The sequence below is a fragment of the Halichondria panicea genome, chromosome 13, assembly GCF_963675165.1.
Source record: "Halichondria panicea chromosome 13, odHalPani1.1, whole genome shotgun sequence".
Lineage (NCBI taxonomy): Eukaryota > Metazoa > Porifera > Demospongiae > Suberitida > Halichondriidae > Halichondria > Halichondria panicea.
This window is the reverse complement of record NC_087389.1, coordinates 5,870,126-5,896,201: the sequence shown is the minus strand read 5'-3', so window position 1 is coordinate 5,896,201 and position 26,076 is coordinate 5,870,126. Positions and strand designations below refer to the sequence as shown.

Sequence of the window (26,076 nt, the reverse complement as noted above, 5' to 3'; positions counted from 1 at the left end):
CCTCAAAAAGTACCATACAACTTCTGGAAGCCATCATTGCTCAGGATGTTGTTAGAATAGCAACATTCTATGATGATTTTGTGGTAATGATAAGGATTTTAGGACACACACACACACACACACACAGCGTCTCTTGTCAGCTGAGCTGCTCTGGAGCGAGGGCTGTGATGAGTGTAAGAGTGGCTACAGGATGGAGGAGAACATCTGCGTGGGTGAGTGGGCGTGTGAGTGTGTGGGCATGTTCTTATTCGACCATGTTTCTCTAATAGAAGGCTATGACTTGATTGGCTGGTACTAGCTAACACTCACACACACACACACACACACACACAGCGTCTCTTGTCAGCTGAGCTGCTCTGGAGCGAGGGCTGTGATGAGTGTAAGAGTAGCTACAGGATGGAGGAGAACATCTGTGTGGGTGAGTGGGCGTGTGAGTGTGTGGGCGTGTGCTTATTCGACCATGTTTCTCTAATAGAACGCTATCATTGTACAGGATTGCACACGTATCTAACTCCCTGTTCTGCTTTTAATTAGCTGGTAATTGCAGTAGTGTATAGAATAAGGCTGTTTGCTACATGCAGTGTATGGGCTATTATTCCGTTGCATACCTCACAGATACTAATTCCCTGTTAGTCTATATACGCTCGGCTATTCTAGTGCATACCTCAGTAACACATACTAATGGATACCACTGCCTACCTGTAGATTCCAACAGATGATTATTATAAGCCGTGTCTACATGTACAGTCATGTATGTACTGTTACGTATGTTCAGACATTAATTAATTAATGGATCCCCCCCCCACACACACACACACACACACACACACACACAGGATGATATTCTGCACTTCACAAAGCACCCAGCTGCCCTCCTCAAAGAAGTTGGTCAGAGTCTGTGACAGCTGCTTCCAGGACTTGAACTGAACATAATTTACACACTTTGTTTTTGTATAATTATACCTCATTCATTGTGTTGTCCTCAAGTGATCATTTGATACAATTATTGACTGTGGTCTACAATTTTAATGTGCATGAAATTTCAGCAAATTCCTTGCTGGGAATTCCCTTACATAATTGGCTGCTGTGGGGAATTCCCTCATTTAACCTACAAGCTACGCCCATCTTTGAACTAGCCCTTGAACAACAAAGAACTAATTTGAGGTTGAAAATGGCTGAATCTACAACACTGAATGCTGCTAGTTCCCCACAGTTGATGGACGGACTCACTCCCGATGATTGGGATAGGGTATGATATTCACATGATAGATAGATATTCAATGATCAGTTCATTCTCCTAGTGCCTAGATGTACTTGTTGACCACCCATAAACACACTTGGCATCATTCATTCATCACAGTATAGTGCCTACACTCTACCCTGTCAGTGTGAGGTGTTTTATCTCATGTTGTTGTTCTCTCCACATGTACCACTCTCTCTGGATGGACAACAGTGGAACATTGAGGTACGTTGTGTGCAATCACATTCTACCAAGCTGACATGCTTGTGCTCTGAGCACTTGTTGTTAGGAGGTAGACAGTGTAAAGAAGAGCACATACGGATAACTGAATGTGATACTATTCCTTAATTGAGACCAGTAGATCTACTCGTATAGTATTCCCTGAAAGTATGCATGGTTAATCAAGTGTTTCAGTCTGCATGTTTGGCTTTATCACTGCACTAATGTTCTCTTCCTTCCATTTCATGCATCTCCACCTCACCTTTGACTGACCCTCTGAAACAACAGATTGTAAGTTGGTGTGTGTTGTCAGAGTATTTAGTGCCTGTTGCATATTCTGTGATGTTTCTACTTCCCCATTATTACTCTTGTGTGTGTGCAGTGCCATAGTGTTATATAGGGAAATATTTAGTATGATCACATTCAATCTCGTAATCATTCATTTACTATCTTCCCACGTGTTTGCCCTGTGGACTCTCCCTCTCTGGATCAACAGCATGTAAGTTGTGTTTGCACGTGTACACTTATTTTAATGGTTACTATAGGAACTCCTACACTAATTGTAGGAAATCATAAAATGTCTTTATCTCTCAATTTGCATATTGCCAACTACAAAACTTATTTAATTTAATTTAATTTAGGTTGTACTTTTAATACTTTTGTTGGTTCATAGAATATGCATCTAAGTTGGTACATTATCGTGTTTGTCTCTTCCCATGCACACACTCATTCCTATGTTGGACCTCACACTGATTTGGACTACTGTAGAAGGTGAGCTTCTTACGGGTACTCAATGTCCATACACTAAAATGGTTCAGCTGCAATGTGTACGGATGTACTGGTTACCTAGCATGACTAGTGTGTCCCTTGTCCTCTAGAGCTGACCCTCTCCCTCGTATAGGGTAGACCACGGCTACGAGGACGATATCAGCCTCCCAGTTTGTGGTTACCCCAGGTGTAGGCCAGGGCACATTACACATGCTCCAAACTTGCCCAAAATGTTTGTACTGACTAACTTTCCTAAATCTGCATGTAGGTAAATTTCCGAACAGTAACCTTGTACTATTCATAGTCCAATTATTTTTACGCACAATTTAGAAATACCACACATGTACATGCATTGTGTACATTGTGTACATGTAAATTCCCCAACTAATTAAGTTCTTGGTTTCTCAAGATTGTTCCCAAGAGCTTTAATGTGCCAGGTCTAGATGTATTCCACTTGTTGCTATGTGTAGTCAGTCCCATACACACCAGCGTTCAACTGATCTGATGTCTTGTATGTGTGTTAAGATTAAATCTCTCCCTCACATGTACCATTTGATGTCTCTCAGAGTACCATTGAGGTATGTTGTGATTGTGTGTGTGTCTCATGGAGTGCGTGTGTTGTATTGTACGACAAACAAAATCATACGTATCAAAGTTGTACATGTAAGATGCTTGTTGTACCGTTTACCGTCCCTTTCACTGACCCACCCACTGACCCTTCCATTATCTGCCATTGCTAGTACTAAGTACCTGTGTGTGTACTAGCCAGTGTGTGTACTGATTTACTACCAGTGTGTTCATATCCCTCTCTTCTCACATGTACCCTCTGTGGACTGTTACTCAACAACAGACTGTGAGTTTATTATTGTCAGTGTGCGCTAGCTGAGCATTATATATTTAATGGCAAACTAGACTGACTTGTGTACATGTACTACTGCATGAAGGCAGAAATTGTGTGGCTTTATTTAGGATTGGTACTGCTCTTGATAGTTTCATGCTGTACAGACGTGTACTTGCAATAATTGATGTATACGTGTGTGAATGCATTCGTGTATTTGAACATGTTCATTTCTCTACATGTCCGTGTCCTACTGCTTGTTAATGTGACTACTGCTAATGATTACTGGAACAACAGAATGTAAGTTACAGTATACAGACATGTATGAATGCACTCACTGCTCCTACCATCATCCCCCTCTCTCTGTTTCCATGTGTGTCTTACGCTGGTGTCTCATTGGACTAAACAGAAGGTGAGCGGGACACTGCACTGACTTGTGACTGTACTTGTGTCAGTAATGTTTGATTTGTACGTATGAGAACATGCCGTGTAATATAAATTATTGACATCATAGTGTACAGGTTTGTGATTATATTCTTTTCTCTCCATACATTTCCATGGTTACTGAATATCTGGAACAATAGAGAGTGAGTCAAACAATGTTGGCAAACATACCGTACACCTCATGTGCATTCAGTTTGTAATAGTCTCATATCCTTACCTGACCCTCGTAGCGACACCTATAGACAACTCATAATGTGTGACCATAAACACACAGTCTAATCACTCTTGTCTTGTTCACCTTGTCCAGAGGAATGCTATTAATGAGAGTAAACTCAAGAGTCAAAAGACGGTGAGTGTTGACAGTTGCACTTACTACTCTCGTGGTTAGAGTGGTACACGTAGTCTAGCAGAACGACAATGTGTGTACATGTACTGTCCATTGTATGATGAATGGTTGCTTTTTGTCTACCTTTGTGTATGTTTTATAAGTCCACTTTTACTGATTGAATAGGTTAGTGGTTGCTGACCTTTATATTTTGTTATGTGGATTGCACGCAATTTGTTAACCTTATAACGTGCAGTAGTGATTTGTATCAGCTGCATGTTCTATTTGGTGGAATGTTCATTCAGTCGTATATATATTCTTTACTCCCCCAGAGAAGAGCTGCCCTCCAACAGAGACTGTCTGGTGACATCACTGACCAGGACCGGAGACAACTGCAGGGAGAGCTGGAGGAGGTGGAGGGGAAGATCAAGAAGTGTGTCTCAGAGATACAAAGGCGTGAGGGGTTCATACATAACAGTGAGAATAAGATTGCTGAGATACGAGGAAGACCAGAGGAGAGGCGGAGAAAGGAAGGTGAGGGGAGCAAGGAACTTTATAGTACAGTGAGTGTTGATGCTCATAGTTGCAATCACTCGTACCTGTAGCAACTTGCCAAATTAAAGTTTCTGTTTCGTTCGCATATAGTACCATATAACTGGAATATTTGGTGACTGAGGAATTTGACTGTACCACCTGTGCATAGTTTAGTGATTACTGTGTTTACATTATCAGCCTTAATTACTATGAATATGATTAGTGGTTTGATATTGCAAGCTTGATTGCACATGCACAAAAACAATTGTTTTGCTTATCCAGCTATGAGATGAGCACCCCTCTAGGCCTTATAGTATAAGCTAAAGTGGAGCTATTCATAAGCAGTGAGCAGCACTAGGTATTCAGATTGAGCTTTTGTACGTTTAGTGACCACACCTGTCATGCGCAGGAAAGTGGGTGTGGCTTCCTGTGCTTGGGCGTTCAAATGTTTTCCGCTCGCTCTCAGTACCTTCCTAGCTACTGCATTTCCCACTGGCTTTTGCAACAGAATCAGCACAAATGCAGAGACTATAATTATATGCAAACAGAACAGAAACGTTAATTTGTCCTCTACCGTGACTATAGTTATTAGTAGACTGTACGTACAAAATCCATTGTACAATGTTTGTAATCCCGCTCTGCATTTTCCAATTATTTACGAGGAAAGTTAAAATGTTTTTGCTCTCAGTACCTATATATTGCAAGCTTGAGCGCACATGCACAAAAACAATTATTTTGTTTGTGCAACAAAATCAAACTGAAGTGCAAACCCTCGGTGTTAGTTTGAGGTCTATACGTTTACAGCCTCGAGTCAAAGTCACGTGTACATCTAGGACAACTTGCAGTGCAGTTCATGCTTTTTAGCTTTTGCTCGACAACAAAGCTTTAACCTTTAATATTATAAAACCTTGTTGTGTTGAGGCTATCCATGGTACCAATACAGTGCTATCACATCCGGGTGAGTATAGACTCATATCCACAGACACACAGATTGACTACTATAGCCTGTGGAGTGCCTCGGGTTAACAAACGCATCATAAACTTTAATTTGTCCTCTACTGTATACATGTAGTGTGTACGTACAGCTGTTGCGAGCTGTCTCAATGTTTCAATGTTGGTAATCCCGCTCTTATTAAACTGTTGGCTTCACCTCTTTCATTACCTTAATAAGGTTTGTATGCAACCACTCAAATCATGAATTAATTGCACAAGCACATGCGTAGACTTAATCTATGATTAGCCTGCCTAGCCTTGGTCAACACACACAAATTACATTACTACAAGTGTGTTTGACATACCTGACATGTATTTATATGGTGTGTATTAGTTGCTTACTCCCTTCCATGTGGTCCTGGTTTGATCAAGCTAGAGCATTGTTCCTTTGACTATATTCCACACACTGTGGTACATGTGTTATAATTAATTATGGATACTGTTTATCAGACATTGCATCAATATGCACACATACATGTACAGTCACTGTGATTGAGTGATTGGGTTGGTAACGTTGTACTGTGTACTTAGTGACATCATCATGTTAATTCATTCATAGCACATTCCTGTAATGATCAGCCACATTCCCTGTCATTGGTGGGTCACTCACTTAGCAAGCTTTAAAGGTTTATGTACGTACAGCTGCTGTATCCATTGTTTGTAGCAGATCGATGCCGGTCCTTCCATTAAATGCTTTTCTATTGTATAACTAGAGCTACCTAGTTGCCTTCCACACTCAATGTACTCTATTGTACATGCACCAAGTTACGTATGATTTGATGTAATTTTGTTTACAATACAACATGTATGTGTGATCACAAGTACTGTTATTGTATTGTGTTTTCACACTGTCTTGGTTGCGCAGAATGTCAATACATTTAACCCTGAGGCCTGTGGGGGACTTTAACATCAAAATCTGAAACACTAATAACTTGTTTTGTTGAGGCTATATCCAAACCAATGGACTACCTAACCTGTAGGGTTGATTATGCCAAGCCAATTGACAGACTACCATATAGCAGATAATTTTTGTGGGGTAAGATATTCGTTATCATTTTCGTGGGAAAGCTGACCTAGGCGTGGTTTACTGGAACGCATGCAATGCAGTGCAGGCAATGAACATTTTCACTCAAGATCACAAACATCACCTGTTCGAGTTGAACGGATTTTTCCCCCACGAAAATGACCCGCTACGTTTACACGGCATGCGAAAGATAATAATAATTATTTGATGAACATTTTAAATTGATTTCTATGAGCTAGCTTGTACAGTGCATGGTAGCTATAATTATAGCTGGTGATATCCATGTATCTGGAAGGACTCTCTGGGCATGCTGTTACCTTGTCTGATCATGCTGAGAGAATGTGAGACGTCCTTTTGTTCCAAGTTCTTGCATGGTCAATATAATTGTTTTTATAATAATTATGAATTTATGTGAAATGAACTGTAAAATAAACTGTAACATAATATTAATTATGATATAGATCGAGTTAGCTTGCCTCGAAACATTACTCGTCACAGAGATATCTGGTTACTGGGTGGGGCTAGAATATGACTGCATTATAGAGCTCTGCTATTGACCCCATGCATGAGCGCATGCGCTAATAATCCAGTTTCTATGGTAGTCCATCTTGTCACCTAGCTCTGAAGTATTGCATATAGTTAGTTACATTTACACATCCTGTTTAGAATCGAAGCGGTTGTTTGATGAGGGGATGAAGCACGGACACCTCTTGGTCAACATTGTCAACATGCTCGTGTTTGGACCGGCGGAAACAGGGAAGACCAACCTCAATCACCTGCTAACTGACAAGCCCCCTCCACTACAGCGACAGCACTCCTTGTATGGAAAAGCCAGTACGCATTCGACCAGTGTCCAACGCAAAATTCAAAGGAAGAGGCTGGGAAGAGATGTCTCAATCAAAGCTGTGCAAGCTATACTAGCTCAAATCATTGCAAAGCTACCAAAAGAAAGCATCAAAGATTGCTGAGAGCTTGAAGAAGATGACCACAGCCGAGCCAATTTCTGATTCCGTTGAGCGTATTTTTGATTCAAATTCGTGCCCGTCAAACAACGATTCTGATGCACTTTCAAGAAAGTTGAACAAAGCCATCGATGAAGTGATAGCGAGTGTAGTGAGTGGTATGGCAGAAGAGCTGAAGCCAGCCACACAGGAAACTGACCAACTGTCGAGCAGTGATCAGCAAGAAGGAGAATTACTTAAGAAAAGCGCTTCAATTCAAACAAAAAACCTGCAGTTGAGCATGCGCTTAAATAAACGTACTCTTATAATCGAATAAGCGCTGATAATCCAATTTTTATGGTAGTCCATCTTGTCATAATAGATAACATTTCTAACACCACATACACACATACACATACATCTATAGCACATCTAGCACATCTAGCACGTTTAGAATCAAAGCGGTTGTTTGATGAGGCGATGAAGCACGGACACGTCTTGGTCAACATTGTCAACATGCTCGTGTTTGGACCGGCGGGAACAGGGAAGACCAACCTCAAGCACCTGCTAACTGACAAGCCCCCTCCACTACAGCGTGACAGCACTCCTTGTATGGAAAAGCCAGTACGCATTCGCCCCGTGTCCAATGCAAAATTCAAAACAACTGGAAGAGGCTGGGAAGAGATGTCTCAGTCAAAGCTGCTCAATCTACTAGCTCAAATCATCGCCAAGCTACCAAAAGAAAGCACCGATCACCTAGTTGGAAAAAGTACCGATCGTTTAGTTGAAAGAAGCACCGATCAATCCACGGCATCAAGAATTGCCAAGAGCTTGAAAAAGATGATCACGGCATTAAGGATTCCCAAGAGGATGACCACAACCAAGACAAAATCTGGTTCCAAATCCAGCCCATCGAACGATTCCGATGAACTTTCTGGCTCTGCAAGATTTTTGGACGAAGCCATCGATGAAGTGATAGCGAGTGTAGTGAGTGGTGTGGCAGAAGAGCTGAAGCCAGCCACACAGAGAACTCGCAAACTGTCGAGCAGTGACCAGCAAGAAGGAGAACTGTTTGATTCCAACTGGGTGTACGTTACCGACTGCGGCGGTCAGCCGCAATTCCACGACATCAGCCCTCTCTTCATCAAGCACATTTCAGTGGCGTTGATAGTCCTACGTTTGATTGACGAACTCTCCAGTTTCCCTTCTGACGAGTACTACAAGGATGGGCAGCTTGTTGGTAGTCCTCATGCATCTCACATGACCCTCGAGGAGACACTTCAGAGTCTCATTCGATCCATTGAGTCCCATACCTCACAAGACAAGAAGCCAAAGATGATCTTTGTGGGCACGTTCTTAGATCAGCTCAAGAGCTTGGATACTCTTATCAAGAGGAATCAAGAGATTCTCGACATGCTGCCACCCGATATCAAGAAGCTATTGGTGTACAACGATCTTGCGTTGAACAATCTGATTTTTGGTCTCAACACGATCAGCCGAGATGACGATTCACTGGCCACTGCCGATAGGATTAGAAGTGCTGTTGAATGCTCTATTCCGCTACAAGTCAAAATGCCCATCTGGTGGTCCTTCTTGGATTCACTTCTCCAGAGTTTATCTGCCACTCTCGAGCGAGGTGTACTGAGCAAGCAAGAATGTCTCCGATTAGCCACTCGATTTCATTACGTGCTCCAAGATCTTGAAGCTGCTCTGGTCTTCTTTGACAACGTGTGTATAGCGCACTACTATCCCTCCATTCTCCCCAACACAGTGTTTGTGGATGCCCAGATTCCACTAGACAAGATCACTGAGCTCTCACAGTACGCCATCTCTCTGAGGACTCCTGAAGTCAAATCATCCTCTACTCTAAGCACAAGAGGGACTGAGGCCAAGTGGAAGAGATTTCGAGACAAAGGCATAGTCAGTTTAGAGTTCCTACGACCTTTCAAGAAGCATTACGTTGAAGGTATCTTTTCTCCAGAAGACATGCTGTTGATCATGAAAGAGCTTCTCGTGATTGCTCCCATTGCACTAGTGGAGGCCACTACCCACCAAGCCGAGTTCTTCATGCCATCTCTACTCACATCTATCCCACCTGCTGAGTTAGACAAAATTCGTTCGTCGTTCACAATAGCGCCCCTTGCTGTCTACTTTCGTAGTGGGTGTATTCGCTCTGGAGTCTTTTGCTGTCTAGTTGTGGACATGATCAAGAGGGTGGGCTGGAAAGTTTTGCTCCCTTCTGGCGAAACAAGCATTTTTGCTAAAAATTGTATCCAGTATGAAATCTCCGATCTCCCGTGTACCGTGACTCTGATCGACTCCTTCTCATATATGGAAGTGTATATCGACATCCCTGTTTCTCTTCGCAATGAAGTATGCCCTATGATTCGAAACGAAATTTTGCACAGCATTAAATTGTCCTGTGCAGTGTTGCATTACAACAACGACACACCCAAGACAGCCATCTTTTGCCCATGCAAGAAGAGCACTGGCAAATTACATCTTGCTGATGTGATCGAACGGAGTGGCTGTAAGTTTTGGAAGTGCTCCCTTCAGACACGTGTGTGGGGAGAGCTCAGTGATGAACATAAAATCTGGCTGGACAGTAGCGAAGGTTCTGGTGAGTACAGTAGTTTTTTGTATAATTAAAAGTTAATTTATTTACTCATAATTAGGAAAACCATTGTCTGCTACGTACGCGGGAGGTACTTGTACTGAGAGAAAGAGTGATCAGCAGCCACAATCTGGTAAGTACATGCATTGGCATATACATCACTTTAGGACTTACTAAATTACTGATTCTGAAAATCTGTTACCTTCCGGTAAATTGCAACTATATACTATTTAGAAGTTTATCTTTGTTTCCCTGGTGAAGGCTCCTCAGATGTTAACACTGAAAGAAAGAGACATCAGCTGCAATACTCTGGTAGTTATGTAGCACTATACGTAAATATTTGCAGCTTTTATTATTTTGTGTACTACATTAGTATAACAAAGTATTTTCGTATCATTGTATTATCCCCCTCAGGTCCATCGTCCCCTGTAATGGAACCTGTGTGTAGAATGAGTGATCAATATACCAGTAAGAAAGTTTCCGGTGGATAAGTATTATTTTGTTTCTCCTCAAATTCTTCTATTAGGAAAACCATCGTCTGCTACGGGAGGTACTTGTACGAAGACTGAGAGAAAGAGTGATCAGCAGCAATACTCTAGTAAGTACATACAGCGTACGTGTATAATATACCTGTATATGTATGAGGGTTCAGGGTTCAATGTGCATGATGTCAATTTATAGTAATTCTTGTTGTTTTCAGTCAATCAATGTGGGACTCTGGCCAATGTTGTTAGTAGCACTGGATCTGGAATGAGTGATCAACAGCCTTGTTTGAGTGAGCATGTTAATTGACAAACGTACCACATGAGCGTAACTGCTGTGTCTGCTTTTCCTCAGGTAATTCTGTAATGGAAGATGTGTGCACGGAAGTACATGATCATGATCAGCACATTATTTCTGGTAAGCTTTGTTTTGTAATCACTTTTGTATTATAACATTTCCCTCCTCAGACAAATTGTCTCCTGCAATGGAACATGTGGTCAATACAACGAGTGATCCACATCAACATACCAGTAAGAAAGTGCCGTTTGGTCGACAGGTTATGATCATTAATTTGTCCTGTGCCTGATCATGTTAATCCTCGTGTATAAGTCAGTGCCTGTGTAGTTGATACTGTGTAGTTGATGTAATTGTAGCACCAACTCAGACTTAACAGTTTATTGTGTCCTAAAATATCTCCAATGGTTGCTGTAATTAAGTTTTTTCTGTTGTTTATAAAGAATACTTTTACTTTTGGCCCAATAATTATTTTTACTTGTTTCTTTGTTATATTTTTCTTTCTTCGCTTCCGGTAAATTGTCCTCTGTTACAGTAATGGAAGATGTGTGTAAGAAGACTGGAGTGAGGGACCAACAACTCAATCAAGAAATCCCTGAGAGTGACATCATTCTAATCGCGGGGAAATGTCCTCACCTGCTGAACGTGCACAAGGTAGGCAGTACTCTAAATCTTGTATCTACTTATCCTCCTGACATTTTGGCAAGGGGAGCAAATGGTGCACGTGCATGATATTAGGGTGTTGATGATATGTATATATCTAGAGGGTTCGTGACCCCAGGAATTCATTACTATATCTGCCCTGTTAAGAATATTGTTCACCAGAACCCCTCAATTGTATTCCCATTGAGTTTCCTCTAGAATGTATTTCCGAGGAGGCAATCCCCACCAAATGAAACCCTGTTGCATGATTGTTGTTTTTGTACAGGCTTTGACAATCAACGATCTACAACATGTTTACGAGAAACTACATGAAAGTGCCAGCCCTCACTGGTTCGATCTGGGATTGGCTCTAGGTCTAACTTATCCTGTTCTCACCAAGATCAATATCAAGTGTTGTGAAGATAATGTATCATCCTTGCGTGAAATGTTGGCCAAGCTCCTGAGTACACAACATGTAACATGGAGTCTCCTGTCAGACGCTCTCAAAAGGCCCACTGTGGATCTCATCAATTTGGCTGATAGCATCACAGGTAACTATATTTTCAGTGTTTGTGCATTTTTTTCACTTCACCACGTATCAGTAGTAACTAGGTACTGGACAGTGAGACACATGCATTGGGCTTTTCTTCTATCAATTAACACTTCAAAATTCAGTATACTTATACTTATTGATATTTTTACTCATAATTAGGAAAACCATCGTCTGCTACGGGAGGTACTTGTACTGAGAGAAAATGTGATCAGCAGCAATACTCTAGTAAGTACATACAGCGTATGTACAATCATTATAAAGTACCTCTATTATGATGTGGAACATTATTGACTACAACGTAATGGTTTTACGCTGTTTTGCATGTTGTCATTAATATATACGTAGTTGTTGTGTAGATACAGCTGAATACTGTATCTCAATATTAGACACAGCTGCTGATGTCACTGAAGGAGATACCTCACAAGATGTCCTCACTTCATATCCACACACCATTCCCTCAGGTATGTGCAGTCATTGTATATAATTATATACCTTATTTATAGACAGTAGTAATTTGAACGTTTTCAGTTTTTAGGGTACTCATTTTGGCAGATTTATAGCAAATTCATTAGCACAATATTTGTCAAAAGATGTACAAGCAAGAGTTTGAAAAAAAAGAACTAAATGCGTTTATTATTAGTGGGGACTTAATTTAGCGTTAATTACAAATTCGCTAAAATTAGTACCCAATACAAGGTAGTGTTCTGTACAGCCATAGGAATTTCATGTCTATATGTAAAACATAATAAATATTGTATGCACATTAACCACACTCCTTTCCTTCTCCCAGGAGCTGGTGGACTGAGGACTGTGACCATTGAGGAATTGAAGGAGCGTACAAAAGTGACCGACTCTCAACTTGACACTGAAATTGAAGAGACAGACATGTGGGACCTGGCAGATCACTTTGACAATGTGGAGACCTACCCTGCTATGTTGGGGCTGAGCCCTGCTGAACAGAAAGATGTTAAATACGCTTTGTTTCTGAATGACATGCAAACAGCAATGTTTCATACTCTAAAGGTGTGGAGACAGCATAATCCAGGTGCAGCCACGTACCGAGCACTAGTGGACATTGTACTGGATATGAGAATGGAAGAATTGGCCACTTACATTTGTCAGTCAGCAGCTAGGTAAGTGAATCATGCTGTCATCGCGTTTCAGTATCATTATGCAATTATTTCATACACAGAAAACCTGAAGCTGTGATGTGCAGTAGAACCTAACTCATTATTGTGCATGTCATACTTGTACTGTTTTAGTCAATTTAATTTATTTCCTTGATTTGTGCTATTTGTGTGAATTCCTCCAAAAAATTGCATTGCAAAAATTGGTCCAGTGTGCAAGAATAATGGTAAAGGTCGTCCAAGGAACAAACTGTTTGTTAAGCTAGGAAAGGGTCCTCATTACATGTACTGTACATACATTGCTAGTTTCGCCCACTTGTTTCCCTATATACAAGAGGTGAGAGGCTAGCTAGCTGACGGTACGGTATATACAGTGGCAGAAGACACTCTAAGAACAGGGCAAGGTGGTGAAGAGATGCGGACCAGCTCTCCCAGGCTATCAAGGAAGGCAAGGGAAGATGCCGTGGCTGTGAATGAGCCTAGTGGGGGTGACCCTGATAATTATCTCCTTAACTCACCGTGGACGTTTTGGCATGACGCGTGAGTGTGTGTACGTACGTGTGTGTGTGTGTAGAAACTGGATAGTTGAGAGGGGGACAAAATGGTGTAGTTATATATCTGGCGGTGGCCATTGTGTGTGTGTAGCTAGTTATGCCAGTTCTGTGTTTGTGCTGTCCCCCTCCTTGTAAAGTATCCGGCGTTGTGCTGTGTCCAGGTAACAAGGTGCAGTCAAGTCATACACTCCCTTCCCTGTTATATTACGCATAGCCTCGAGGCATGATTTGGTACGGGGTCATCGTGATATAAAACAGATGTAGCATGGGAATCCTCGTGTTTTATGCAATAGTCATACAGGCAACTGGCCCTCTGTCCCATGCTGTATCTACTACTAGTGTTGTACTCTATAGTGTATTTTGTGCTGTGCCCCTGTACTATAATATGGTGTGTGCGTGTTATTATAATTATATTGTGAATGTTCTCATTATTCATACAGTACACGAAGAGGAGCAACTGCCAAAGATTTCTTTGAGAATCTAAAACCTTTGTGTACAGTCAAGACCATCAAGGTGATGTCCATCACGTTCATTATAATATCAATACATCGCCCCCTACCCACCAACAGGCATTTTGGGGTGTGGTCAACAATATTCGTCCCATAGAGCAGTTGGGCGAGAGAGAGAGCTACCATCTTATGAGGAATGAGAATAGGAGACCTATTTGGGAGGACTCTGATAATGCTCATGGTGGATTGTGGTCATTCAAAGTCAGAAAGATGCACACAGTGAGGCGCCATGATTATAGTATACAAGTTCTGTGATAAGCAACGGCTATGTTATGATAGCCTTACACTGTTTTTCAAATTTCAGTCTTTTGGTAGCTATCTTTGAGAGACCGTAATTTGTGTTCATATTGTCCAATTTGCTGCATTCAATAGACCCTGGGTTTCATACAGGATTGTTAGCTGGGAGGGGGAAACGTTGATGTTGTTCCTTTTTTTACGAAATGATCATCGTAAAATTTTACAAAATGATTTTACGTCTGAGGTGCAATTTGGGCTTTTCGTGTGTTTCAAATCATGATATTTTACATTTTGCTATTACATCAGTCAAAGTTCTAGGGGGGGTTTTGGCTGGGGGCGATCCCAGCCCCCCCCCCCCTCTGTATGAAACCCTGATAGCTCAGAATTACTTTCCAATGGTGTGCTTAGATACAAGCACTGAAAAATGTTTACATTTGAAATCACAATCATAATCATGTCATAATCCCCCGCCCCCTCAGACCAAGGTATGGCAGGAGCTGTTGTTGGCTGCTGTGGGTGAGCAGTTCTCAGAGTGTGTGGGCGGTGGTGACTGTGTGTGTGGTGTGAGTGTGAAGATAAGAGGGTTCGATCAAGAAATCGTACAGATCTGGAATGAAGACATGCCTGTCCTCTCAAAGAGCTACTGTTCTGTTGGACAGGAAATGGTCCTCAACTTTATCAACACTGAGGAGATCAGCTCTGGGGTGGAGTTGTTGGAAGGGTGCGTTGGTACAATAACGTTAATTTCAGTATCTGCTTAGGAAGAGGCCTTTTGATGATGTGTTAACAGAAAACCCTTTCAATTTAGACCATCAGAACTCTAGTTACAGAGACGGATTATAGTACCCTAGAAATGAAGGATGTTAAGATGAGCTCTGTGTGGTGGAGCTGTTTGAAGACTGAGATAACATTATTTCTAAAAGCAAAGAGTCTATTTCAGAAGAATTGTGTGGGCTTGTTATGCCATGGCCATAGTCTTTATGAAAATAGCCTGTTACAAATTTGTGTTTTGAGCATACCATCTGAACGAGAGCTTTCAGAATTCAGATTCGTGATCTGAGCTCTAGTTTCAGAGCTGATCGATGTACTGTACTTTTGTTTCTGCTGTACAGGTGTGAGTGTGTGGTGCACTTTGACCCCTGCTAGCCGTGCTGGTGGGGCCGGGGAGGGGAGAATGAGGTACATAAGAGTTCCAATAAAGAAGCATCACTGGGCAAAGATAATTCTCAAGTCTCTCTCTGGGAGGTGGTTTCAGACTACACCCATTTCCTGTGTTGAGGAGCACAACATGTGATGACTAAGAGGTGTAATAACTAGGGACAGAATAGGTGTGGCTTAGTGGTTAGGGTGGTGGCTTAGTAGATTAGATGATAGATAAGGCGTGGGTTCGATTCCTTCTTGGGGACTTTCTTTACAAATCAGTTAATAATATCCCTAAATTTTGAAGTCATCATACTCCTTCTCAAGTACATACAAGTTGGGGTGTCGCCCGGTTTCTGTGAAACAAAGTTTCACGGAAACCGGGCGACGACCCAACTTACCCTTTTTGGTAGACTAGGTTCTGTCTCTTTTTTTTGTAGAAATGGCCGAAATTATTTAACAATGTAATTGTGGTTTTGCTCTGCAAATCTCTGTTGCAAGTGCACGTACTGTTGATTTGTGCTTATGTAATGTAGTTCTATAGGTTTCCCAGTAAGGCACTGCAAAAAGGTTCTATATTTATGCCTCAGTGCCTGTATCCTCCTCTATAGGTCCAGATTATCAAGTAGCGTGTCCAAGGAGGACAGTAAGAGAGTCGTCACCTTCCTCAACCACCCAGGACTACATCTCATTCAGGTACAGGCTCGTTATTAGCTTTTGTAGCTCTAAGAAATATAACATGAGATGATTATCTCAGAGATAGTTTTGTACCCAACTGGGTAATTTGACCAAGGCTAGAGCCAGGTCCCTTCCACCAGATAAAAAGGTGGTAGATTTATTACACCATGTGATACATGTAGGACATAAAGAGAGCGCATGTTTTATTAAATGGATTTCACCAACTCAAGTTATGACTTTTAATTATTATGCCAAGCATACTGTACTCTACTGTACTCTTGTTACGACGCAATTGACTCTAGCATTTCTGCACGTGGCAGCCAAAAACAATTATTACTAGCAGCTAGCTACATGTACGTAGCTTGTTAGTGCTTCTTATTATTCTTGTGCTAATTATCAACCCCCTCCCCCCAGCAGGGGTCAAGTACCTGTGCGGAAGGCGCCCCCTGAACCACCCACTACCCCTAACGATCCTCCAATCGTCCCCCTGTACCCCCAGATCTTGCTGCTAAGAAGAGGTCGCGAGGGTCAAAGGACAGAGGTCATGAGGCGGCAGATAAAGGGGAGGACCATAATACCATTGACTATCGAACAGCCACCCCCCAAGAAGTGTTAGAGTGAGTGAATAGTATAAATTAATGTGCAGGTATGTACTACATGTACATGTCCCCCGTTTAATCAATTGGTTAGTGGACTTGTTCAGTCGCCATAACTTGAATTCCGTGGATCCAATTTTATGATTTTCCCAAAGCTTACGAAAAAGACCTTTAAAATGGTACCAGATATTTGGGAGATGACAATTTTGGCACGATACCATGTAATAATAGCCCATGGTTCAAAGTTGAATTATGGCCACATCTAAATATTGGATTGAAATACATCATTTGAAAGGTCTCTTTCTAAGCTTTCGAAAATCATCAAATTTTTGAAAATGGGGTCACGGTACTAAAGTTATGGCTGCTGAAAGATGTTCAACTACTGCAACATGTCTGTGCTTGAATTATAACTAGTGTACCTATACACACACTATGACTGCACACCCCCCCACACACACACACACACACACACTATGACTGCACCCCCCACACAACACACACACACACACACACACACACACACACACACGCACGCACGCACACACACACTATGACTGCACCCCCCCCCCACACACACTTGACTGCATTCACACACACACACACACACACACACACACACACACACACACACACACACACACTATGACTGCCCCCCCCCACCCACACACACACACACACACACTCTGACTTCACCCCCCCCACACACACTTTGACTGCACCCCCCCCCCACACACACACACTATGACTGCACCCCCCACACACACACACTTTGACTGCACCCCCTCACACACACACACTATGACTGCGCCCCCCCCCCACACACACACACACAGGATGATATTCTGCCAACAGTGCACTTCACAAAGTACCCAGCTGCCCTCCTCAAAGAAGTTGGTCAGAGTCTGTACAGCTGCTACACATTATCTTCATTTTTAGCTGAACTCGTTTTTACTGAACATAATTTCCACACTTTATTTGTTTCTACCCCTTTACTGTGTTTCATGTCACAATTAATTGTATTACTGTCCTGAATTAAAAAGAGCAAATGAAGTATAATGGTATAGACTCTACAAATATTTGTCAGATGAGCCCCACCTATCCAGGTTGGGGAATTCCCTTACATAAACAACAAGCCCTGAAAAATTTATTCTGAGCCACTGAGACCAGTTGGTAAGCCAGTAAATTAGACAGAGAATTAGAACTTGAAGTGATTATAAATTATATGCATGTCCATGATACCTCTTTAGCTATAGTCTATAATTTATAAATTTATAGCGTATGTTTTTATACCGGTGTCAGAGGAATAAATGACTCCCCGGTGGGAGTGACTCCCCGGTCATTCCTGCCTAAGGTGTGGGTGACTCCCCCAGGAATAAATGACTCCCCTATGCGCATGTTTGTTCCGCCAATGTTGCCATCAATGTAAGTATATAGTAGCAAGAGTACATTCATGCACTCCTCATAGACATATAGTAGAGAATGAAGAGCCATGCAGGATGAAGAGCAAGGTTAGTAGTAGCATGCAAGGTAGCAATGAAGCAAGTGTTCATCCTGTAGTAGACAGCAAGTGACAGCTGGAATGTAGACCTATAAATGTGTGAAGAGCAGAGTTGCAAGGTTAATTGTTCTATCCTGTAGTTGACAGCAAGTGACAGCTAGATCTATGGTATAAAACCAGTGATCGTTCACAGTCATGTCATTTGAAGAAGGCAGCAAGAAATGGAGAATTTACAAGAGATTGAAAACTATTTACGAAAAGGAGAATACCCTCCTACTATTAACAGCAAAACAGAGAAGGCAAACTTTAGAAGAAAATGCAGGCAGAACTTTAAGTTTGAAAATGGTAGCCTATATTACAAGAAGCACACCAAAGCTGCTGATGCAGCTGACTGGAGGATATGTGTGCGCAGCAATGAGGAGAAATCAAGAATCCTCGAAGATTGCCATGCAGGTATAATAATTATTATGGCTTTGGTAAAATGATAATAGTAGGTAATAGAGCATGTATGTATGCTTGTAATCTATTGATGCATGCAGGAACAGCTGGTGGCCACTTTGGAAGAGATAGAACTATAGACAAGATATGTTCTAGATTCTACTGGAAGTCGATGGTGGAGGAGATTCGAGAGTATGTAAAGAACTGCAGCCAGTGCCAGAGAATGAACCCAGCATTTGTAAAGACAAATGCCAAACTCCATCCGATATCTGTACAACCCAAAGTCTGGCATCAGGTATATGTACACTATAATTTTTATGGCATTGCATAATAATTATTTGTTTTGAGCACAATCATATATTAATTATAATTATGTAATTCACTTTATAGGTTGGCATAGACTTGATAGGACCTTTGCCGATTACACCCAATGGCAGCAAATATGTGGTAACATTGGTCGATTATTTTAGCAAATGGGCTGAAGCAGCCCCACTCCCTGACAAAACTGCATTTGGAGTGGCAATGTTCCTGTACAACTTGTTTTGTCGGTAAGCTATGCATGTGTGTGAAATTGTAATCACATGCATCTCTACACATAATTATAATAACACGTATTTAATGATTATGGTTATACATGCACGCAGGTTTGGGTTTTGTGAGGTGCTGATATCGGACCAAGGCCGTGAGTTTGTTAATCAGGTCAACACAGAGCTTTTTCGATTCACTGGAACAGAGCACAGGGTCACTTCAGCTTACCACCCACAAACCAACGGGCTAACTGAACGTTTCAATCAAACACTTCAAACAGCACTACTCAAATATGTGAATGACTCACAGACCGACTGGGACTACCACTTGCCCGCTATTCTCTTTGCTTATAGGACGAGTAAGCAAAAGGCAACGAAGTATTCACCTTTCGAGTTGATGTTCTGTCGGTGAGTTGTTCATAATTATAATTATTATAATAATTACATGATAATCTGGCATGCATGCATTATTGTTATAACATTCCACATGCAGGAAACCTGTACTCCCTATTCAACTGGAGTTAGGCAGCGAGGGTGAACTTGAGCAGAGCTGGGACATTAGTGCCATTATGACCCATGCTCGAGCTGTTACAAAGTTAAAGGATGATATCCACAGCAAAGCCAAGAAGAACATTGACAATGCCCAAGAAAAGGACAAGATGTACTATGATCGGAAGCATGCAGACAAGAGGGTGAGCAGGCTATATCATTGTATGAGCGTAGCATGGCTATTTTCATTACTCGTTTAATGTCATAGCCATGTCATTTTTCTAATTATATAGGTGTTTAAGACTGGGACTTTGGTCTGGCTGAGGAATTCAGCCAGGGAATGTAAGAAGGGAGACAAGCTGAAGCCTCGGTGGTTAGGCCCATACACGGTGGTGGAGTGCTTGGACAAGGGAGTCTTTAAGATTGCCAACCCTAAGACTGGAAAGACCTTAAAAAAGGCTGTTAACCAACAGCGGTTAAAGCATTACCATGGCTCAGACTCCGAAAAACCTATCTTTGATCAACATAGTTCTCTCTCGGATCCTTCCGAATTATCAGACAACCATCACGATGAATCTCTCGATCAGTTTAACCCTTCTTTGACGAGTACTCCTATGAAAGACCCAAGCAAGGTATAATGCATGTGTCTCTAGATTTTGAAGCTAATTATAATTACATTACATTTCTCTTTACGATATTAATTTAATGTTTCATGTTTCTTTATAATTATACACTCCATTTTTAGAAGCTGTGGGAAAAAAATTGTGATTTTCCCTCTTCTCACAAGCCAGACGCCCCCTCCTCTCACAAGCCAGCCGCTCCCTCCTCTCACAAGCCAGACGTCCCCTCCTCTCACAAGCCAGCCGCTCCCTCCTCTCACAAGCCAGACGTCCCCTCCTCTCACAAGCCAGCCGCTCCCTCCTCTCACAAGCCAGACGTCCCCTCCTCTCACAAGCCAGACGTCCCCTCCTCTCACAAGCCAGCCGCTCCCTCCTCTCACAAGCCAGACGTCCCCTCCTCTCACAAGCCAGCCGCTCCCTCCTCTCACAAGCCAGACGTCCCCTCCTCTCACAAGCCAGATGCTCACTCCTCTCGCAAGCGAGACGCCCCCTTCTCTCAGGTTAAGACTGCATCCTCTATGGAGCCACCTTTGAAGAAGCAAAGGACTACTCAATCTGTAACAAGAAAGGTATATAGTTATATACTTGTTAACAGGAGCTATCGTTAATTACAATTATTATTAATAATTATGTGCATGCACACTATAAACCGTTCATTATAATTATTGTGTGCACATTCGACAGAATTCAAGTTACTGGGTGAAGGATTTGGACCTGAGGACGGGAGACAAGGATGTAGTTCTTGCTGAGAGCGGGATGCTTTCTGACCGTCATATGTATGCTGCGCACAAACTGATGCGAATGCAATTTCCAAATATTGAAGGCTGTTATTCTACTCTTCTGGTTCAGAAGATGTCCTTTCCTGCAGTCACTAGTAGTGAAGCCACAGGTATAATTTCTACTTAAATTAATAGTAGTATTATTATAGTATTGGTATAATTATACCTCATCCTCATCCTTGGCCGTACCGTATAATAATTATATCATATATATCCTATACAGCCGTGCAGATATTCTTTGTAACAGAGAGGCATCACTGGATTGCGACAGCACTCATCAAGGGGGAACTTTTCCTCTTTGATAGCTGCTTCCAATATGGGAAAGACCTGGAGCCAAGTGCTGAGCTGCAAATCGCACAGATGTATAAGCCTTTAATAGCGCACAATGGGCTGTTACTATCTGTGGCCTCCATTCAACAGCAGAGCAGTGGCAGTAACAACTGTGGTTTGTTTGCAATTGCCGCTGCATACCACGCATTGCAAGGAGACAATCTGGATACCATCACCCTAAATGAAGACAAAATGAGGCCACATCTTGTGCGTTGCTTTGAAAATGAGAAACTCAGAAGATTTCCAAAGTCAAAAGATGTTAGTAGCCGCAAGAGACCAGAAAGATTTTCCAGCATAGTAATTACGATATACTGCCCTTGTCTCCGCCCTGACTGTTATGATGAAATGGTCCAGTGCGACACATGTACTGTGTGGTATCATTATAAATGTGTTCGTATTAAAGTATCTCCACTTGGAGATTGGTTTTGTCCTACTTGTAGATCTAGATAGAATTTTTTTAGCATTTCGTTATCTTCCACTAGCTGTTTTTGTTTATACACTGTTAATTTGCACTGTTGTTTTGTTTGTTTTTCATGCACTGTAGATCTATTTGTTATTTTGATGGATGTTGTTGTATTATAAGTTTTGCTTTACAGTGACCGTGAGACGTGTGAAAATGTGAACAGAGTGTACAATGTAGTATAAGTACTATAGGTACTAATAGCTAAACTGAACCAGTTTACAGTATATAAGGAACAGCTGTAATTATAGTCATACTATGTATTAAACAGGTCTCTCACAGATAGCATGCATGCAGTCCTGATAACAGTCTTGAGCTTGATTGTATAGTCACACTGTGACAGGTTTTGAGGATGCATGTACTTAGTATAGCCCCTGAAGTCTCTTTAGCTCTATGGATCAGTGTTCATATATAAATTTCGGGGGAGTCATTTTTTCCAGGGGGGAGTCATTCGTGACTAGGAGTCAGTGACCGGGGGAGTCATTTATTCCTAGGCGTGAGTGACCGGGAGTCACTGGTGCCTAGGTAGGAGTGACCGGGAGTCATTATTTAGGGGAGTCATTCATTCCTATGACACCGGCATGTATTAGTCTTGCAAGCCGCAGATGTTGCATCCCTCTTTCTGGGTCTGGGTCCACAAGACTATAGGCATGTATATAAATGTCAAGTCTTGTGTACAGAATGTGTCCTTGCTGTCATTAACCTTGCTCAGTAGAGAGACAATGTGATACCTGTGATCTAAACCATAGAGGTATAACTTTATAGTATCGTATAGTGAGTAATTTTCGTTGGTGCAAATATTCGTATGAATAACCATTTAAATATTATTCGTACAGCTCAGGACCTATTGCATGCAGTTGTAGTTTTAATGTTTGTATAATTATGATGCTCTTCCATACAAAATAATATACGAAATTAACCCGGCCGCTATACGATATACTGTACAAAAACCCGGTATAATTGCTTTATACATGGATGTAGCGCACGTGAGATGTCCGGAATAATTAGAACAAGCATGCAGCTGCATGCAAGTAGCCTCGATCCCAAGCCGTTATAGAAAGAAGTTGAAAAATATGGCCTGACATTGATTGTATATCTGGGCGTGACAGGAACCGGAAACAAATGCAGAGATTCTTCACATTTTGTTTCCTGTCATAATTATTTCCCCGTATTAATAATTTAGCTTCGTATATGCTCTCAAGTACTGCCCCTTGTACAAGCTAGTAGGACTAACCATATAGATACTATAATTTACATGGATATGAAACGACGGTAGTTTCCGGTGTTTTGGCTGTCCCACTCATTGCATCGGATGTAGCGGAAGTTTACAGTATAGTATATAATTATACGATTATTCCAAATAAAAATGGCTACTCAAAGAGAGTCACTAGTTGTTCCAGCACTGAGAGCGTTATTTGAGAGAGTTTTGACGAATTTATGAATGAGAATAATGATGATGGAGGCTCTAAGATAGCCTTGAGTCATGACAAGGATGCATTTTACATGTATATAGATCAGTGGCGTAGGCAGAGGGGGGCTGACGGGGCTAGAGCCCCCCCCTTTTGTGTTTCATCAACTCCAAACCAGCTTGAATCACCTTATCTGTCAATCTTTTCTGCACTGTACTGCATGCGTAGTTACTAGAATGATGTCATTCAATGGAAATGTGGGCAGGGCCATCTACTGCGCATGCTTACTGCTGATGAAAAAAATAATGATGACCTTTTTTTTAGGTAAAATTCCAAGCTATTTAGCGCCTGCTCTGGCCCTGCTCAATGGATTTGAGCCCTACCCTTCCCAAAATCCTGGCTACGCCACTGTAGATCTCAGAGATTCTACTACAATTATTATACATGAATGAATGACGAGTATGCTTGGCTGTCGTAATTGTTGATATGGAGTAGAGGCTTTGAACTCAAACGACATGGACAGTGGACATCACTTTCTCATGTCGTTCTTTTGCCGGTCAATGAATGGTTTTCCTTCTTTCTTAATCTCGCCAACTTTTTTTTTCCTGTGAGGCGAGAGTCTGCTGTAAAAGAAAACATAAACGAAGTCAACAGCATGACATTGTAACATTACGAAAGAATAATCTACTTCAGTTCATAATAATTATAAATCAACCACAAATATTCATTGAAGGTGAAAAACATCTAGTACATTTTGTTGATTTCTAGCCACAATGAGACAACTGCAATACTAAAAAACCTTCTGCAAGGCATGAAGATGCCTTTGAACTACCTGATAAAAACAATTATAGGCATTGAAGGTTGATGGTCATATAAATTAAGTGACACAAAGAGACCTACTTGACAGCATCTATTGTGACAATTTATCCAGAAAGTTACAGCAGATACAAAACCAAATCATAATAATGGAAGGCACAACAATAATATATTAGCTAACAGCTTGATGTAAAACAAACACAGCAATCCGCTTATAAGCTAAGATTTCGAGTCACAAAGGTTGAAACACACCTTTACAGTAAAACATCATGATTAATCAGCTGTAAAAGCACTAAGCGAGCTAATCACGGACAAAACTTACTTCAGATAGTTAGTTGCAGAGTCAGTCGTGTTTTAGTTGAATTTGCAGCTCTTTTCATACAGCTATAGCTCTTTTTTCAACTCTGTCTAACTCATTGACAGCATGGCAGTGAGTGTCCCAGAAAATGTGCGCATACTAACTGTAAACTACGGTCGTTTCATATCCATGTAATTTATAGTATCTATGGACTAACACTGCCGGTGTGTTGTTTTTGCAAAATCTCTCTGCTTTTGTTTTTTGGTTCCTATAACCATGCACGTCCAGAATCAATCAATACCAGGCCTACATAGTTGGCGTCCTATAGCTAGCATTGTTTTAGAGACAACGAGGCTGGGAAAGCAGCTATATGCAAGCAAGATAGCTAAGTTTAATAGAACAGTGTGTGACTGAATAGTACACTAACAACTACAGCACTCTTGTTGGCTATGTTGCTTGGAATGTATTTTATAACTTTTCATGTCTGAATATGTTAAAGCACCAGAGTGTTCGCTGAAATATTCGAATCCTACCACACTGATACGTCACCTCTTATTGGAACATGCAGCTATATAGATGTATAATTAAGTCATGCAGATATATACTACACATATACGAGGAGGATAATTATGCACCCCGTATATCCTCCTTGTAGGTGGGGCATATCCTACACTGTGTCAGATAAAGTACGGTAATCAAATCTCAATTCTCTATCCTCTGCTAGGTTGTTGCTGCTTTTATTACATCATCTCAGGTCACTTCCGACTACGCTCTTGAAATTAGTAATAACCAATCTATACAAATATTTCGTATTTGCTGTAAACAATTCCTAAATTGATCAGAACATGGATAAATTCATTACTAGCATTCGCCAGAAATACATAGAAAGACTCTTGAATCGTCAAAAGCAATGGCCACCAGTTAGAGGAGACAGGCTCATCAACTTGCAGTTAGTGGAGGCTGAAAAAGAAGAAGGATTTAGAGCCGGCTTGCCACAACATGGTGCACCTGATGATAAGGTCAAGCGTACTCCAATTCTCCATGGCAACCTATTCAAAGTCGAAGAAAGCAAGAAACCAGTCAAGAAGCTCATCGTTGAAGGCAATGCTGGGATTGGTAAAACCACACTGTGTACCATGCTTGCTGAAGGGTGGGCAGAGGGCAAGATCCTGACACAATTCAACTGTGTTCTGTTGCTTCCACTGAGAGAGAATCGAGTGTCCTCTGCCACAAGTCTCGCTGAGCTGTTCAAACTTCTTCATGCCAATGAGAGGATTCGCCAATCTGTTGTAGAAGAGTTGGAAGAAAAAGAAGGAAAAAGTGTCCTCATCATAGCTGATGGCTGGGACGAGCTTAGTGAAGACAATCAATTAGAAACCTCATTTCTATATGACCTTCTCTTTGGTGATGTTCTTCCTTTTGCTTCTGTTCTCCTCACCTCACGACCTTCTGCTTCAGCTCCTCTTCATGACCTTCCCTCTGTAAACCGTTTGGTTGAGGTAGTTGGTTTCAATGAGGAGAATATCAAGCAATACATAGAATCAGAGTTTGAGCAATTTCCAGTTCTCTCATCAAGCAGCTTGAGAACAACCCAGTCATTCAGAGTGTGTGTTCTGTGCCCCTCAATTGTGCCATTGTTTGTAACTTGTGGCACACTTT

At 41.5% G+C, this 26,076-nt stretch overlaps 3 protein-coding genes across 13 annotated transcripts in view; all 3 read left to right on the top strand.

Annotated features, from left to right (window-relative positions):
* The window catches only part of LOC135346994 (NACHT, LRR and PYD domains-containing protein 3-like), a 30,779-nt gene extending 29,771 nt beyond the window's left edge, over positions 1-1,008 (top strand). For all 8 annotated transcript variants that reach the window (XR_010398182.1, XR_010398181.1, XR_010398179.1 and 5 more), the window contains 3 exons: positions 128-212; positions 334-418; positions 837-1,008. The gene's annotated coding sequence lies outside the window, so the exon portion shown is untranslated. The remainder of the gene's footprint in view (positions 1-127; positions 213-333; positions 419-836) is intronic.
* A 102-nt stretch (positions 1,009-1,110) lies between these two features.
* LOC135346991 (uncharacterized) lies at positions 1,111-16,755 on the top strand. Its single transcript, XM_064544770.1, has 21 exons — positions 1,111-3,652; positions 3,817-3,858; positions 4,167-4,368; positions 7,754-9,946; positions 10,002-10,073; positions 10,175-10,252; positions 10,355-10,408; positions 10,467-10,538; positions 10,641-10,724; positions 10,778-10,840; positions 10,891-10,953; positions 11,253-11,371; positions 11,646-11,910; positions 12,072-12,137; positions 12,299-12,373; positions 12,703-13,045; positions 14,034-14,106; positions 14,163-14,321; positions 14,819-15,060; positions 15,452-16,175; positions 16,572-16,755. Exons 4-20 carry the CDS (start codon positions 7,807-7,809, stop codon positions 15,483-15,485), a joined length of 4,002 nt encoding a protein of 1,333 aa, XP_064400840.1. The 5' UTR covers positions 1,111-3,652; positions 3,817-3,858; positions 4,167-4,368; positions 7,754-7,806; the 3' UTR covers positions 15,486-16,175; positions 16,572-16,755.
* A 1,299-nt stretch (positions 16,756-18,054) lies between these two features.
* On the top strand, positions 18,055-22,051 carry LOC135347003 (uncharacterized). 4 transcript variants are annotated; one of them, XM_064544809.1, is made up of 10 exons: positions 18,055-18,261; positions 18,392-18,704; positions 18,791-18,984; positions 19,080-19,237; positions 19,334-19,624; positions 19,710-19,908; positions 19,999-20,337; positions 20,451-20,894; positions 21,010-21,214; positions 21,328-22,051. In XM_064544809.1, exons 2-10 carry the CDS (start codon positions 18,473-18,475, stop codon positions 21,882-21,884), a joined length of 2,619 nt encoding a protein of 872 aa, XP_064400879.1. In that variant the 5' UTR covers positions 18,055-18,261; positions 18,392-18,472; the 3' UTR covers positions 21,885-22,051. The 4 variants fall into 4 exon arrangements, with proteins under 4 accessions (XP_064400879.1, XP_064400881.1, XP_064400880.1 ...); XM_064544811.1 differs by having other exon boundaries at positions 18,055-18,704; positions 18,797-18,984; XM_064544810.1 differs by having other exon boundaries at positions 18,055-18,704; positions 20,454-20,894.
* The last annotated feature ends 4,025 nt before the right edge of the window (positions 22,052-26,076 follow it).

Coding starts and splice junctions, on each gene's coding strand:
- LOC135346991 (XM_064544770.1), top strand. CDS start 7,807: ATGAAGCACGGACACGTCTTGGTCAACATTGTCAACATGCTCGTGTTT. Junction 10,539..10,640: donor TGATCAGCAGCAATACTCTA/GTAAGTACATAC, acceptor TGTTGTTTTCAG/TCAATCAATGTGGGACTCTG. Junction 14,107..14,162: donor GTACAGTCAAGACCATCAAG/GTGATGTCCATC, acceptor ACCCACCAACAG/GCATTTTGGGGTGTGGTCAA.
- LOC135347003 (XM_064544809.1), top strand. CDS start 18,473: ATGGAGAATTTACAAGAGATTGAAAACTATTTACGAAAAGGAGAATAC. Junction 18,705..18,790: donor CCTCGAAGATTGCCATGCAG/GTATAATAATTA, acceptor TGATGCATGCAG/GAACAGCTGGTGGCCACTTT. Junction 18,985..19,079: donor AACCCAAAGTCTGGCATCAG/GTATATGTACAC, acceptor TTCACTTTATAG/GTTGGCATAGACTTGATAGG.